Source organism: Micropterus dolomieu, linkage group LG13, assembly GCF_021292245.1.
Source record: "Micropterus dolomieu isolate WLL.071019.BEF.003 ecotype Adirondacks linkage group LG13, ASM2129224v1, whole genome shotgun sequence".
In the NCBI taxonomy this organism is placed as follows: domain Eukaryota; kingdom Metazoa; phylum Chordata; class Actinopteri; order Centrarchiformes; family Centrarchidae; genus Micropterus; species Micropterus dolomieu.
Genome location: NC_060162.1, coordinates 10,040,195 through 10,054,557, shown reverse-complemented (window position 1 = coordinate 10,054,557; position 14,363 = coordinate 10,040,195). Strand labels below are relative to the sequence as shown.

Sequence of the window (14,363 nt, the reverse complement as noted above, 5' to 3'; positions counted from 1 at the left end):
CTTGGAGCTACTGTACTGTCACCTTTTCTGTTCCTCCTCTCAGAAGAATTAATTTCCGCTGGTCTACCGTGATGCAGTGGTGTGCAGGAATGAATGCTGGTTAACCTGCAGGTTTGATTTTCAAGTAGGAAAACTTGTCCAGATCAGAATATTACAATTACTATACATTTCATTTCAAATTCCAATCACATTGGACTTTAACATTTGTAAGCAATACTTCTTTTGATGTGTAAACATTTGACCTTTTTAAAATTTGGGTGAAGTCTTTATGGCATTTATTACGGTCATTACAGGTTTACAGCATTATAGCAGCATTTAACACTACAACCCTTGTTGCTCCTCCTCTTATTACCACTAAAGTGTACTTTATGATTTCTGGTGAATGAGTCTGCACTCAGATGTTTAATCCTATTTTAGTGCTGTCTTTAACAGTCCACCTACACTCAAAATGCTCTTATGACTAGACTTTCACTAATGAACCTTCCACAACCTCCCACAATAACTCCACAAAGTCCACAGTTCATGTTTCTCCTTTTCCTTTTCTCACTCTCTTCATCTGAATCTTTTGTCTCTTGTCCACTGACTCTTTCAAACCTTGGAAATACAATTAACTGTATTTGCTATTAAAACATATTATTCACTGCTACACAAAAAAGTTAATTGTGATTCTGACTACTATAAAAGCAGAAAGAACTACCAGGTCTTATGGTTTTGCTACACTGTGTTTGTCTCTGTAGCCTATTGTGCCTATATATTATCTATAACGCTGCCATGATAACAACTAGTACAGATTGTACACCGACTAGAACAGCTGGCCGGTTATTTAAAGCTAGCATACAGTCTTGCCTACCTGAGCAAGAGCAGAACTAATAATACAAATATTTTGTATCATTACATTAATTTATCATAGCTTTACCTGGCTTTCATGAACTCCTCCACCTCCTTGCATGTCCTCTTGCCATCGTTGAGATACTGGATGATTGCATCATAGCCGCCAGTGCACGTCAGGTCAGAGTTCTGTCAGTAAGATTGAAAATATTTCATTCTTTTTGGTTTTATAAATTATTTGTTTATATTATATGCCCAGTTTATATGTTTGTATATGCAAATACTAATAGACAAAATAGACACCTAACAGACAGACCTTAGAGATTTAGCTGCTACCATACCACTCCTTCTACTATCACTTCTCTGACTAATACCCAGTCCTTTACAGTAAGACAATCTGTCTAAACTTGTTGAACTCTAAATTCATACAAGGAGGTTCCCAAGATAATGCTACACACACAGACATAAATAAACATTTTAACATTAAGATATTTGACACAGAGTGTAAATTGATGTTTTGAAATGTACTTCTCCATAATTTAGGTAAGCCTACACCACAGCCTATAATCATCCTAACCATATAGATAAATCAGCGACTTTGTATCTCTAAAAAGAGCCAACGCCATGTGATCTTATTGCTAGTTTAATGATACACAACTCTATAGGAAAATTAACTTATCATAAAGCCAGTGGTGGAACATAACTAAGTACTTTTACTTCAGCACTGTACTTATCTTAATTTGAGGAACTTGAACTTTACTTGAGTATTTCCATTTTATGCTACTTTATACTTCTACTTCACTACATGTCAGGGGTAAACATTGTACTTTTACTCTGCTACATTTATCTGACAATAAATAGTAACAGGATACTTTGCAAAGTAGAGTAGATTAAAATGTACTCCATCTAAACCAACTACAATAATAAATTGCCACTTAACTTTACACATAATTGCATCAGTACTCCAAGATTTACTTCAGCCTTACTTTATTTGAACAAACGTGTTTTAAAAAGTATAATATAATAAAATGAATGGATAAATCATCTCAAAACATAACACTAGAAACTCACCCAGAAGAAATCCTTGAAATGGAGGTTTTTCATAACTGTTTGAAAAGGACAGGAAGGCAGCGTCTCAACAGGCCTGCTGGCGGACTGAAAGCGACTATTTCCGTTTAGTAAAGCCAGCGGGAGATACACTCCGCCGGTCAAATTAACGCATGCGCAGTGATGACAATCAAAAAAGCTCGTCGTGTGTCTGTCACTCCTGACGTCAGGATTGCCTGCACGTGCACTTTGTATCCATCTACTTCTGGTGACTTGAATCTATCGATTTCAGACAAATATTGTATTAATATTAACAATAACTTGAAAGAGGTTAAATTATGCATAATATATATATATATATATATACAAAATATTTATAATTAGCCTTATAATTATTATTATTATTATTATTAGTAGTAGTAGTATCATCATCATCTATTATTCATATTTTATCTAGTAAAACGGTTCAAATGGCCATGCTGTGGCCATGCAGAGATATGTTAATTTACTTTGAAAACAATTAAGTTGATAAGAATGTCAGTCAATGTTTTCAACTATAATTTTCTGCAAATTCTATATACATAAAATTAAAAGGACTAATATAAAACCCAAACTTTACGCTCCCTCCTAATTAATTTTCTTCTGCAGAATTGTTGAACAGAGGATTAGACAGATAGATAGATAGATAGATCTCATTTTGCGGTTGAATGTGCTGCCATCTGGTGACTGATGGAGGTATATCCATGGTTTACAGATCGGCAATCAGGTTTATATATAACAATAATATAAAGTAATGTGGAATATTGTTTTATTTTTTATTATATATTTTATTATATATAAGAATGGGCTTTGAGTGTGCAATTTATAATACGGATGCCACTTGTCTATTTAACTCAAGGGATGCTGAAATCATTGGAGCTCAGTTTGCCAGAACTCTTCTTATAGTATTTAGATTAAATATATAACAAACTCAAAACATTTTGTAGTGAACTTGCTCTTTTTTGTTAATTTATCAATGAAAGTATACTGCTGCGGATGAATGTATAAAAAAGACGTTCATTCTGTGGTCAAAACTAATTACTATTTTCAATCACAATTAATCTGCTACTTATTTCCTCAGTTAATTGATTAATCACCTTATTATTGGTCTATTAATTGTTAGAAAAAAGTGAAAATTGCCCATCACGGTTTTGGTGATGCCCAAGGTCTTCACATTGCTTGTTTTTTCCAACCAACAATCCAAAGCCCAAACGACATTGAGTTTATTCAACAGAGAAAGCAGCAAAAGCTCCCACTGGAGAAGCTGGAACCACAGAATGTTTGGTATTGTTTTGTTTGGTATAGCTAATAAATCTTTTGTTAATCAATTAATTGTTCCAGCTCCAGTTTGATCCATTTAAGATATCTGGCTCTTAAATCTTCTGAGATTAAGAAGGCACCTTAGTTCCATGGTTTATATCACCAGCCTATTATGTTTAAATTTTGACCACACAAATATAATTCCTGGTGAAACATATATTGTCTGTGGCTTATTTATGGCTGTTGCAGTCTACAGCTTCCTCAGTATTTATATACCTAAAGGAACCTATGTAAAGTATTTACAGACAAGATACCCACTCTCATTAGGAGTAACCTAGCCTGTTAAGTATAAAACATTGTTATAGATTGTTTTGTAATTTGTTGTCCTTTCTTCTAAAGGTGCACACACCTTCTTGTTCCATGCACCATTTCCAGTGAGTGGAAAAGACATGAGGTCATTTGTTTCATTTTGTCTCACATCTTGCACAACACAGTACAGTTTCACCACAACAACAACAACGACTCAAAATCACATGACTAAACATAGTGTATGTACAGTGACTCTGATAAGCATGTTCATAATACATTTACATTGAAAACATCTTCTCTCTCTCTTTGTTTGTACTACCTCCAGGATGTGGCAATAAAAGATAAACTGTAGATAAACTCTACTGTGCTTAAGTGCGATACTTCTGAGTACTTCATACTTTTACTCCACTGCATTTATTTGACAGACAATAGTTATTATTCTCTTTTTAAGATATATTTTAAAAAATAGTGTTATAAGCTTATTTGCTACATTAAAGAAAAACACTGGTCAAAGAATTATCCAGTGTCTCACAAAAACAGCAAAGACTAGAGTTTCTACCAGAACTTTTTTATTTTTTCCTGCATTATTAATCACATCACAACTCCTTAGATTTATCTTGTGACCCTTAGGTTGGGAACCACGGGAATAAAGCACCTCACTAAAGTAAAGGACACAACAGTACAATTCATCAGTGATACCTATCTAACAATGTGATATATAATAAAATAGCAATTACAAGGGCCATTTTTCTTCACAACAAATTCCTGTTGGTTCCTTTTTCTTCATCGTGATAAAGTGCCTTTCACAGCTTTCTGTAATCGCCATCATCTTTCTGTCATTGTCACACTTTGCTTATACTCAATGAACTTGCGTTTCCTGAAAACAGCCAGCAGTGTTCAGATCACCCGACAGCTGTCATTTCCCCAGAACTTCCCTGTTTGTGCAAAAAGACACATGCAAGCCTTAACATGTCCACAACGCCCGTACTTAGCAGAGTGTTGAAACTTTATGCATTTCCCATTCTGAGGGAGTATCATAGGAGTTTGAATGAAATGGACAGCACATAGACTGTGTTTCTTGGGTTCTACATTACAAATCATTTTGTCAGTTTATGGTGTATCTAGGTCACCACCCTGGTGTGTGTAATTTAATTAGAGGGAGTGTTGGTTGAATGAAATGGGTCCTTGTGTTAAATGAATGCAGTCAATGAAAGTTGTCTGCTTTGATATTGTTGCCCAAAGAGCAATGATGTTGCCTGCTGCCATACCACCAGACTTGAGAACAGCTTTTTTCCTCAGGCTGTGAGACTCATTTATTCATCCTTGGTACTCTACTTAGTTTTTATTTTTATGACTTATTAACGACCATTTACTGTATATATATATATATATATATATATATATATATATTGTTTGAAGGAGTAGCATAAAGGGAACTACAGCTTGCATTTCGTTATACAACACTGTGTTGTAAAATTACAAATGTTTTGATGTAAAATAAACACTTCAGATCAGATCCCGTGGCGGCGGCATGATTTTAAATATTCAGTGTTCCTGTTTATGCAATTGTGACATTAGTGTTATGACTAAATGTCCTCTACATTAAGAAAAACAACCACTGTGTCTGAATATCTTATCAAGATCCTCCCATTAGGACACAACACCAGCCACTGATGCCTCTGTGAACTGTTGTTGTGCATTCAAACCTTACTCTGAAAAAAGTTATAAATCTTTATGGAGGGATAAAGTGAGGGAGGGAAATGTGAGTTCTTCAGATTCAGTCTCTATCTATTGAACGACGTGGTCTGTCAAGATTAAATCTTGCAACATGACACACTGCAACTGAATTTACTTTTTATACAAAGGCACTTGTGACCTCATTCAATACCTTATCCGTTTTTAGTGTATGTATGAGTTTAATTCATCTTCTCATATTGTCATATCACGTGATCATGATTTATTAATTGTAATTTCTAAATCAGTCTCTTTATATGAGAATGAAGCCCCTTTACGATCACTTGATCGGCACACATCAGCATGTTTATGTTGATTAAAACTAAAATTACAAACACCAACTGTCTGACACAAGCAATAGGCTACAGATATGTGTTGTGTTCAACAAAGTTCCACAAAGATAGATACATGTTTTATGTAATAGGCTACCATAAAAGGAGTCCATAACAATATTGTGAACAGAGAAGTGAACCTAAGAGTGGGAGGAACTTGGCAATAGCTTATGGGGATTCACTGGGCCATAACACGTCACCCGGCGGTATTTAAGCGCCTCTGCTATCAATAGTTCAACCTGTTTCTTCTTGTCAAGCCACAACGACAGAGCTTTATAAGCACCAAGAGAAAGAACTGAACTTTTAAAGCTTTCTTCTCTTTTCCTGAAGCAACCATTGTGAAAATGGCTGGCCTTGGTGAGTATCTAAGGAGGTTTGATTGAACTTAACTTGAGTTTAATTAAGCTTAATCAGTTTAAATGTGTAGCCTATTTGATCATGGATACTCAACCTGTCTTACCTGATCTTTTGCCGTCAGATCATGCTGCCGCTGTTGATTACTGCGCTCGTGAGCTACGTCAGGTTGGAGACAAACTTTACTGGAGATACAAACTGCTGAAAATGCTGATCAAGAACTACAAGACTGTCACTAATATCAAGTGAGATGTGACGTCAAAGTGCAAAAACAGGAATTGGATTTTAGCAAAACTGGATGACATTCAGAGCCAAAGCCGGAGAGTCTTAGATACGGACTCGTCACTGGTGGGAAAACTGTGGTTCTCAAGTGGGATGTGGGCTCGTGGTAACACCCTGATGGAGATGTTGGATGTGGACTGTCAGTGGACTGCTGTCAAATTCAAGACTGGAGTCCTGCCGAGGAAGCCAACTGTGTGGGATGCTGTTGACCCAGACCGATTCACGGGTGACTGGAAGCAAAGTGGAACATCTGAACGGAAGTTATCTGCTAAAAGATGTTGATTGTCACATGTATTCTGTAAAAACTACTATAGGCATATATGGAGAAGTATGCATGTTAAACTCTGTAAGCCTGTCACATTTATGTAAACAGGAGAATTGAAGACTTACTTACTACTTACTTATCTACTCTTCAAATAAGTCTTTCTAATGGGGAAGTTAAGGGTTGGGAAAATATACTTATCTGCTTTCTTGCTGAGAATTCTAATGGGGAAGTTATGAGTTGATAATAAAATGTGCATATTTTATCAGTCTAGTCTCTGGCCATGTGTACTATAGGCCTAGTGGCTGTGATGATGAATGTAAACTGCCATTACCAATCAGTGACATGCCAGTTAAATGAATAGTTTGATATTTTGGGAAAATATACTTATTTGCTTTCTTGCAGAGAGTTTGATGTGAAGATACCACTCTTTTGGGTGTATGTTAAATAGCTGTTAGTTAGCTTAGCAAAAAGACTGGAAACAGGGGGATACAGCTACTTGTTTACAGAATAAACAAACGGGTTATAACATGTTAATAGGCAAACTTTAGAAGCGCTGATAGGTGGATTTTTACTTGGTAGGAAACAGCTAGCTTCGCTCTATTTCCTGTCTTTTTGCTAAGCTAAGCTAACAAGCTACTGTTTGTAGCTTCATATTTACTGTACAGATACTCATCTAACTCTTCGTAAGAAAGCGAACAGGCGTATTTCCCAAAAACTATTCCTTTAATCTGTTGATCCAATTAATCGTTCCAACTGATATAAAATGACAGAAAATAGTGACAAATAGCCTTCACAATTTCCCATCCAATACCCAAACATACTCAGTTTACAGTGACATAAAAAGCAGCAAATCCTCATTTCAGAAGAAAGTAGCAAGTTTGTATGATACATTGATGGGACTATTTGACAAGTTGAATGGGTGAAAACAAAATTAAAGATGAAATAAATCCACAAGTAAATGTACTGTATATATGGCATAAAAACGACAACAGCAAAACAGTGCTAAATTCAGGCACTTAAAGGATCCTTACTTTATTTTGTGTGGTAATACAAAAGCATACAGAATTACAGAGGATAGGAGAGAAGATCCCTTTCATTGAATTCAATTAGATCATACACATAAAATGACTAATAATTACATACAAGCTTTTCTCTGTAGCTACATCCACAAGTACCCCGGCCCTCCACCTATAGCATGCATGGTCTCTTTGCTGTAAACGGATCTCAACCTATTGTCATTTTGTTGGTAGAAAAAAAAAACCTTTTAAGTATGCCATGAAACAACAGGTGATTTAACTTCATACAATGATCACACTCATCAGACCAGAAAGATGTTTACAGTCATGATTTTATATTTAAACATAAGTTTTCCCCGATCTGCACATAAGCATGTTGTTGCAGTCTTTAACATATGTTTTGTCTGGGGCCCAAGTAACCTTCCCATCATCTGCATGTATGAAAAATAACAACATGCATACATGAGCCTATCAGATAGAAATAACATCTAATAATTATGATGTGACGTACAAACAGAGATTCATTATATTGCAAGAGGGAAACTTAAAAGGGTCAGTTCGCCTAAATTCAAAACACATGGCCTCACTTCTGTTGGTAACTAGCGAGTCCACAGGACATACTGAAAAAAGTTGTTAAACCTTAACTGAAACTAGCCCATTTGGCTAACAATTCCCAGCCCATTTATATAAGCAACCGCTAATGATCACATTGTAAATCTAGTGTAAGCTGTTCACAGCGATCCAAATCAGAACAGACTTGCTCGCTGTTTGTTCGTACTGCATATTTCTTACTTACTCAGACTCACTTATGAAATAATATGAACAGAAGCTTTTTTTTTTTTTTTTTTTAAAATACGTCCAGAGGAATGGTTTTAAAGTATTAGATAAAGATCAATATCTGTAGACAAAATAAGTGAAATCTTTTTATTTTTAAACCATGGTTCCTAAGGTTCATCATTTTCCATCTCACCTTCACAAGTGTGTTACTCAAACCAATTAAAGTCTCTATAAGTACAATCTTATCTACAGGGCTATTGACTGTGCAAAATAGTTGATAAATGGCAGGCTACTCAAAGCATCGATTAGCAACATAAATAGAAATGGAAGACTAGTCTCATTCTGTAAATTCAGAATGGAACCATTACAAAAACAGCAAACTAAAAAGATAAAGAGTTTTGCTAGACTCAAGCTTTAATTCTTCATTTAGGTCAGGGACTGTAAGGGCCAAATTATCCGGCTTACACCTATTGATGCAGCAACTGAAGTCAAGTGTTTATTTATGTTCTCTCGTTCCTTACTCAAAATGCAATGAGGAAGAAAGGAGGGAATTTAATGAGAAGAGGGAGTGAATCAGTTAAACATTCAGGTAGTCTATTCTAACAGTAACCCTAAGTATGTACTCCCAACAGAAGGGGGAATGAAAAGGTGGAAGGAGGAGACCTGCGTGAGTGCAAAGAGCATCAACAGCAGTCTGATTTGCTATCCTTTCTCCTTGCATTAGCGTTTCGGATGAGTATAGAGATGAGACCAGGATTTGATACTGGCCACACCTTGTCGTGACGGAGAGATGACATTTCCTTAGCGCAGAAGGGAAACTTGGCCCCAGTCAAAATCTTCATATTCACCATGACTACTGATGCCACCTACTTTGTTCTTTGATGTCATCTAACATTAACAGAAGCCCATCTGTTTGTAGTGTCGATGTTTACAAGTATATCCAGCCTCCAGATACTTTACCTCACTGTGTGAAAGGAGCCAGTCATTTTTCATTTAGAGAAGTTTCCAACCCATCAAATGTTACTTGGTGAAGCCCACCACCAATCAGACTGCACTGGGTTAATATGGACTACCACCAAAATGTCATCCGGAATAGATGTACAAACAGGCTCCCAAACCAAAATAGATTGTCTCATTTAAAGTGAAGTCTGTCTCATTAGGTGAAGTCCTTCAATCAATTAAATAAGAAAGCGTAACCAGATCTTCCAGTCCAACCAATCGGGTGTTTTCATTTAGTAAATGCGGCCACAACAGCCCACATAAGTTCATTGACGTTGGGCTTTGCGCTCTCCTTCTCCGGCTCCAGCTCTAGCAGAGTGTGGACTCGCTTCATGCCTAGGTCGTACTGGTCGTCTTGGAGTGGGGCGAAGGCATTCTCAAGCACGTCGGATGAGTGGGCCAAAAGGATGAGGGCCAGAACCCGCTTGTCCATGCGGTGGGGATCGTTGACCCACTTCTCCAAAACGGAGTCCTGGACCTTCTTCACGAGGCGCTGTGGGCAAAAACATTAACATATGTGTTTTATAGCTATGATATACATCACATGCTTTACGTACATTCAAATAGGTGAAAGAACTAGAATCGAAACAACATTAGAGGAGCAATTAGAGAAACACTTGTTCACAATCTCATGTCTGCCTATTAAATATGAAGCTACAGCCAAAAGCTTGGCATAAAGACTAGAAGCTGGAGGAAACAACTTGCCTACCACTGCCTGAAGGTAAAAATGTCAGATATAAAAAACTCACTACTTAACACGTTATATCTCACTTGTCATTTGTATACTTCAGTTTTGAAGATGTCTGTTTTCACGCCAACCTAAGCTCACAGTCTCCTGGCTGTAGCTTCACGTTTAAAGAACAGAAATAAGAGTGGCATCGATCCTCTCAGCCTAAATCTCGGCAAGAAAAGAATAAGCACATTTGACAGGGCAATAACCATTGTAATGTCCTCACACTTCTTCTCCACCTACAGAATTGAGTTGAACTCATATAGCCTGCTCTCAACATTCATGACTTGCTAACCCTCCCATTTTTCACTGCCATCTCCCTGCTTCCTACCAGCTCACAGCAGGTTAATGTTACGGTAGCTGGGTGTTGGAAGCTGCTGGACAGATATAACTGTACATTTATTCTGAAACAGTGTGGCAGTTCTAGCGAATGGTCCACATTTGTCCCTAGTTCATCACTTCTAAATATTCTCTAAAATCACGTAACGTTACAGCGGCTCACGCTGCCCGTTGCTAAATTTGCCACAAAGCTAATGCCGTGTTTATCAGTGGAGGAGCGCCAACATTAATGAGCCGTTAAACTATTGTTTCTGGTGTATTCTAACGGCTCTGGTTGTAGTTATAACGTTAGTTAAATTAAATCTCAAAGTTGCAGGTCCTTGTTGTAGAGGGTCATGTTGTATTAGACACATTCAACAGCAGCTCACTGTATCATAGACCACCGATGGTGGTTAAATGGTTTTACGTAGCTTTGATTAGAATTAAAGAGTGCTGCTTTCAAAATCAGCCTGTTCTAATTGTAGTTTATAAAGTAAAGGGTCTACTATCCAAATCATTCTTAAAATCAAAATATCGGCCCCCAAAACCCCATATCGGTCGGGCTCTAGTTTTCATTATTGTATAATCACCTGAAAATAAGAATTGTTTTTTTCATTACATAAGAATGAGCCATTTATATCTACTGACAGAGCGGGTCCTCTTACATGGAGGCAGCCATATTTTTATTACCAGGTTTCTACAGTAGTCCAGGACAGACAAACCAAAGACTGGCTGTAGAGAGGGCCTTTGGCGTTTTTCTCGGCCACTGAAAGCTCTCCTAAATACTTGGAAGGGGAAAGTGAGTCAAGTGGTATTCAGTTGATTGCAATCTGCAGCCTCACTGCTAGATGCCACTAAAGCCTATACACTGGACCTTTAAAAGAGACATGTAGGAGTGCAACATGAGTCTTGTTTTTGCAGCCCAAAATAATGTTGGAGACATTGCTAATTCTAATGCCAATAGTTATTACAATTATTAATATTTCTAGAAATATCCAAAATATTCCTTTCTCTGTCAGCAGCTGAAGGGGTGTGTTGGTGTCTGACCTCCGGCAGGGAAACAAGGGACAATGTAAACAAAGTTGCGCTGTAGCTTACAAGTACTCATTGCGTTGTTAGCAGTGGAAGTGAAGATATGGACCACTCCAGCATCTAAACAGACTGAAGTGGTATCTGCAGGTAAGTTTATATGATATTCAATGTGCTGCAGGTGGCTGGCTCGTTCGCTATCTGGCCTGCAAACTGATTTTAGCAGTGCACTTTTCCCCAGTGAATGTTTGTTTGGTGCCTCCTTCAACAAGCGAAGGTGCAGTACAATCTGTGTCCATGTTTGTAATTTAAATAAGGAGGAGTCATTCACAGAAAGGCGGGTTGATGTTTATAGTCTGTGGCTCTTGTGTGTGTGTTGTTGTGTCTGCGTACTGTCTGATAGAACAGTGACATTACTGCTTAATGCAGATACAGTTTGCTGTATGAAAGCAAGACTGACGCAGATGAAGAACTATTGATGTTGTGGCAGGATAATCCAAAGACATGGGGTTCTATCATGAATCCAAAAAATATCAGATTTTTTTCTCAGGCAGGAGACCAGGACATGTCCTTTGCAGAGCAGGTATATATGCTCATTTAGGCTTCCCGTGACTATCAATACAAGATAAACGAGATAAAATGATTGTTGTGCTGCATTCCGTTTCACAAAGATGTTATAAATCTAGTGCACGCATATAATACTGCTAGTATCGTAACATTTTTACTTCTCAATCAAGAGTCTCCAGCAACACTAATTTGAGCAATAAAAATGGTGTTACCAGTTAAGCTTAATCACCTTTGACTTGCACAACACAGAATCACTGAACATCCCCACACCCTACCTGTTTAATGGTACTGTTGGTGAGCGGATGTGTGGTCATGTCAAAAAGCAGGAAGTTCTGTTTCTCTGTTGTGAGGACACCTTTCTCTACCAGGTTTTTTGCCAGACGTTCTCTAACATTTCTCAGCTGGTAGTGCAGCTTCAGGGGATTCCAAGTCTCTCCTACAGGGCAACATAAGATCCATTTTAGGACATTAAACACAAACTATTACAGGGTCAGTGTCATTTTAAACACTTTAAATGTCTGAAGTGGCTCATGTTGAGAAAGTTTTGATCAGCTCATGTTGGGTAACTGCTCTTTCCAGCGTGTTTTAAATTTTGTTTTAATGTTATTAATGATAATACCCATACATTATGATATTATCAATGAATATTTATTTGTCAGCTAGTGTTAACTGCAACATATGTTGTTGATAGGATACTATACTGATATTATACAAGAGCAAAAACAGCATAAGCTATCAAAGTTAAAATACCTACATACATATCACCCACATGTCCAACAGGTGAAACAATGAGTAGATTACCGCAAGGTTTGGTTAGCAAACTCTGAAAGGGCTTATCTCACCACTAAGCAACTCTATCCAACTCTGGACAGTCTCCGGAGGCTGGGTTTCTTTTATGTGCTTCAAGGCCTCATCCAGTAGCACATCTCCCGTCGGGGCGTCTGACTTGCATATCACCTGGGCAAACAAAAGAACACATATTTGAACTAGGATGACCATTCACGTCCGTCTCACATCCTGTGTGATCAGGAATCACTAGTCACGCTCTGATACAGCATATAGCAAGAAGCCCAGTAAAGGGAAACATTTCTTGGCAAGACTAACTGCGAAAGCTCCCTACAGAAGAAATGCAACCCTTCTGCTCACAGAAACAAAATGAAAAGGAGTCTTGCATCGTTTAAGAACATTTGAATAGGGTACACGGAACACAGGCTCTGAGCACGTAATCGTAGTTCTCACCTTTCTTGAGAGCAGGCTTTTCCTCCTCACCCCGCAGGCCTCCAGCTGTAGCCTCCCTCTGAGGGCCAGCTCGACCAGCATACACCCGCGAAGACCAGAAGAAATACAATCGTTCCAGAAAGACGTGTAGCCCTGGGAGGAGAATAACACAATTCAGCCAAGGTGCAGCGCTTGTTAACTTTAGCTGACGTGTTGGTAGGAGGATGTGCCATCTGAGCTGCCGTACTTCCAGGTTGAGAAGGATTGGCGTCGCTGCTGGCCAAGTTGTGAAAAAACTGGCCAGGTAACGCAAGCTATGAGAGTTATCTAGAAAGTATATCGGCCAATTAACGTTTGATACCTGCATCCGTTCAGCAAATAGTTTCGCTTACGAGCAACAACAAAATGCAGCGATACAATATTGGCACGGCGCATTTGTGACCTGGAAGCTACTTGACATAACGTTACATTTGCTAACGAGTTAAAACATTCATCATTTAAACCAAGAAACGTCCGACTGTGATGTGAAACATTAACGTTAACGAACTGATTACATATACGAAGTTAACGCTGTTGACGTTTGCAGACACGGTTGGTGACGTAACGTAAACATTATGTTAGCTAACAGTTAATGTTAGCGTTTAAGTTAACTAGCTGTCTGTCTTAACGTTAGTGGACGGATTAAAAACAGCTCACACCTCTCGATCCTTGAGGCCCAGGAGCAACACTTCCTCCATCAGTGTGAGCCTGGTTTCCTTCGAGTCCCCCTTGTCGTCGTCCTCCTCCTCCCCGCGGCGCGCCTCGTCCTCCTCCCCGCCGGACTCCCTCTCCTTGTCGACGGCGGCGCTGCGAGTGGCCTCGGTCCTCCGCTGGACGAGGCCCGAGGTTCTCTGCGTTAGAGATGCCATAGCTGGTACTGCAAAACGATCAAATCCGAAGAGAAGCGCCGACCTCGACCAGCCAAAAGGCCACGCAGCATGAAACCTGGATGTTAAAGGTGAGAACGGTGAAACGGTGGACCGATCGAATAAAAACGACCGTTGACGTTAAACTCGGCTCGGGATTCCTGCTCCGACTCTGCTCACTTCCTGATCCAACATGGTGGCGGCAGCAGTGACGTCGGATGTGACGTGAGCACACATACGATTACTGTTTTATTTATTTATTTATTTTAAATGTTTATTTTTATGCACATACTTTTATTTACTTTATTTTTTATTTTATTGATTAAAAACACACACTTTTACTGTTTTATTTAC

At 38.4% G+C, this 14,363-nt stretch overlaps 2 protein-coding genes and 1 long non-coding RNA gene across 3 annotated transcripts in view; 1 reads left to right on the top strand and 2 right to left on the bottom strand.

Moving 5' to 3' along the window:
- pstpip2 (proline-serine-threonine phosphatase interacting protein 2) overlaps nt 1-2,016 on the bottom strand; it is a 14,200-nt gene extending 12,184 nt beyond the window's left edge. The window contains exons 1-2 of the mRNA XM_046066806.1: nt 1,900-2,016; nt 917-1,017 (exon numbers count right to left, since the gene is read on the bottom strand). Of these exons, the coding sequence (XP_045922762.1) occupies nt 917-1,017; nt 1,900-1,932 (134 nt within the window). The 5' untranslated portion in view covers nt 1,933-2,016. The remainder of the gene's footprint in view (nt 1-916; nt 1,018-1,899) is intronic.
- A 3,783-nt stretch (nt 2,017-5,799) lies between these two features.
- LOC123982021 lies at nt 5,800-6,712 on the top strand. The gene is made up of 2 exons (XR_006827882.1): nt 5,800-5,906; nt 6,028-6,712. It is a non-coding gene; the product is annotated as an uncharacterized LOC123982021 (long non-coding RNA).
- Nucleotides 6,713-7,453: 741 nt separating this feature from the next.
- Nucleotides 7,454-14,211, bottom strand: LOC123981952 (Golgi phosphoprotein 3-like). The gene is made up of 5 exons (XM_046067233.1): nt 13,803-14,211; nt 13,126-13,257; nt 12,729-12,843; nt 12,162-12,322; nt 7,454-9,735 (listed from the first exon to the last, which is right to left on the bottom strand). The coding sequence occupies exons 1-5, from the start codon at nt 14,010-14,012 to the stop codon at nt 9,472-9,474; spliced, it is 882 nt and encodes a 293-aa protein (XP_045923189.1). The 5' UTR covers nt 14,013-14,211; the 3' UTR covers nt 7,454-9,471.
- Nucleotides 14,212-14,363: the final 152 nt, after the last annotated feature.

Bases quoted from the DNA above. Each gene is read 5' to 3' on its own strand.
- LOC123981952 (XM_046067233.1), bottom strand. From the start codon at position 14,012: ATGGCATCTCTAACGCAGAGAACCTCGGGCCTCGTCCAGCGGAGGACC. The intron at 13,258-13,802 runs GTGTGAGCTGTT...TTCTCCTCCCAG, and splicing joins TGGGCCTCAAGGATCGAGAG to GGCTACACGTCTTTCTGGAA. The intron at 12,844-13,125 runs GTGAGAACTACG...TTGTTTGCCCAG, and splicing joins AAAGCCTGCTCTCAAGAAAG to GTGATATGCAAGTCAGACGC.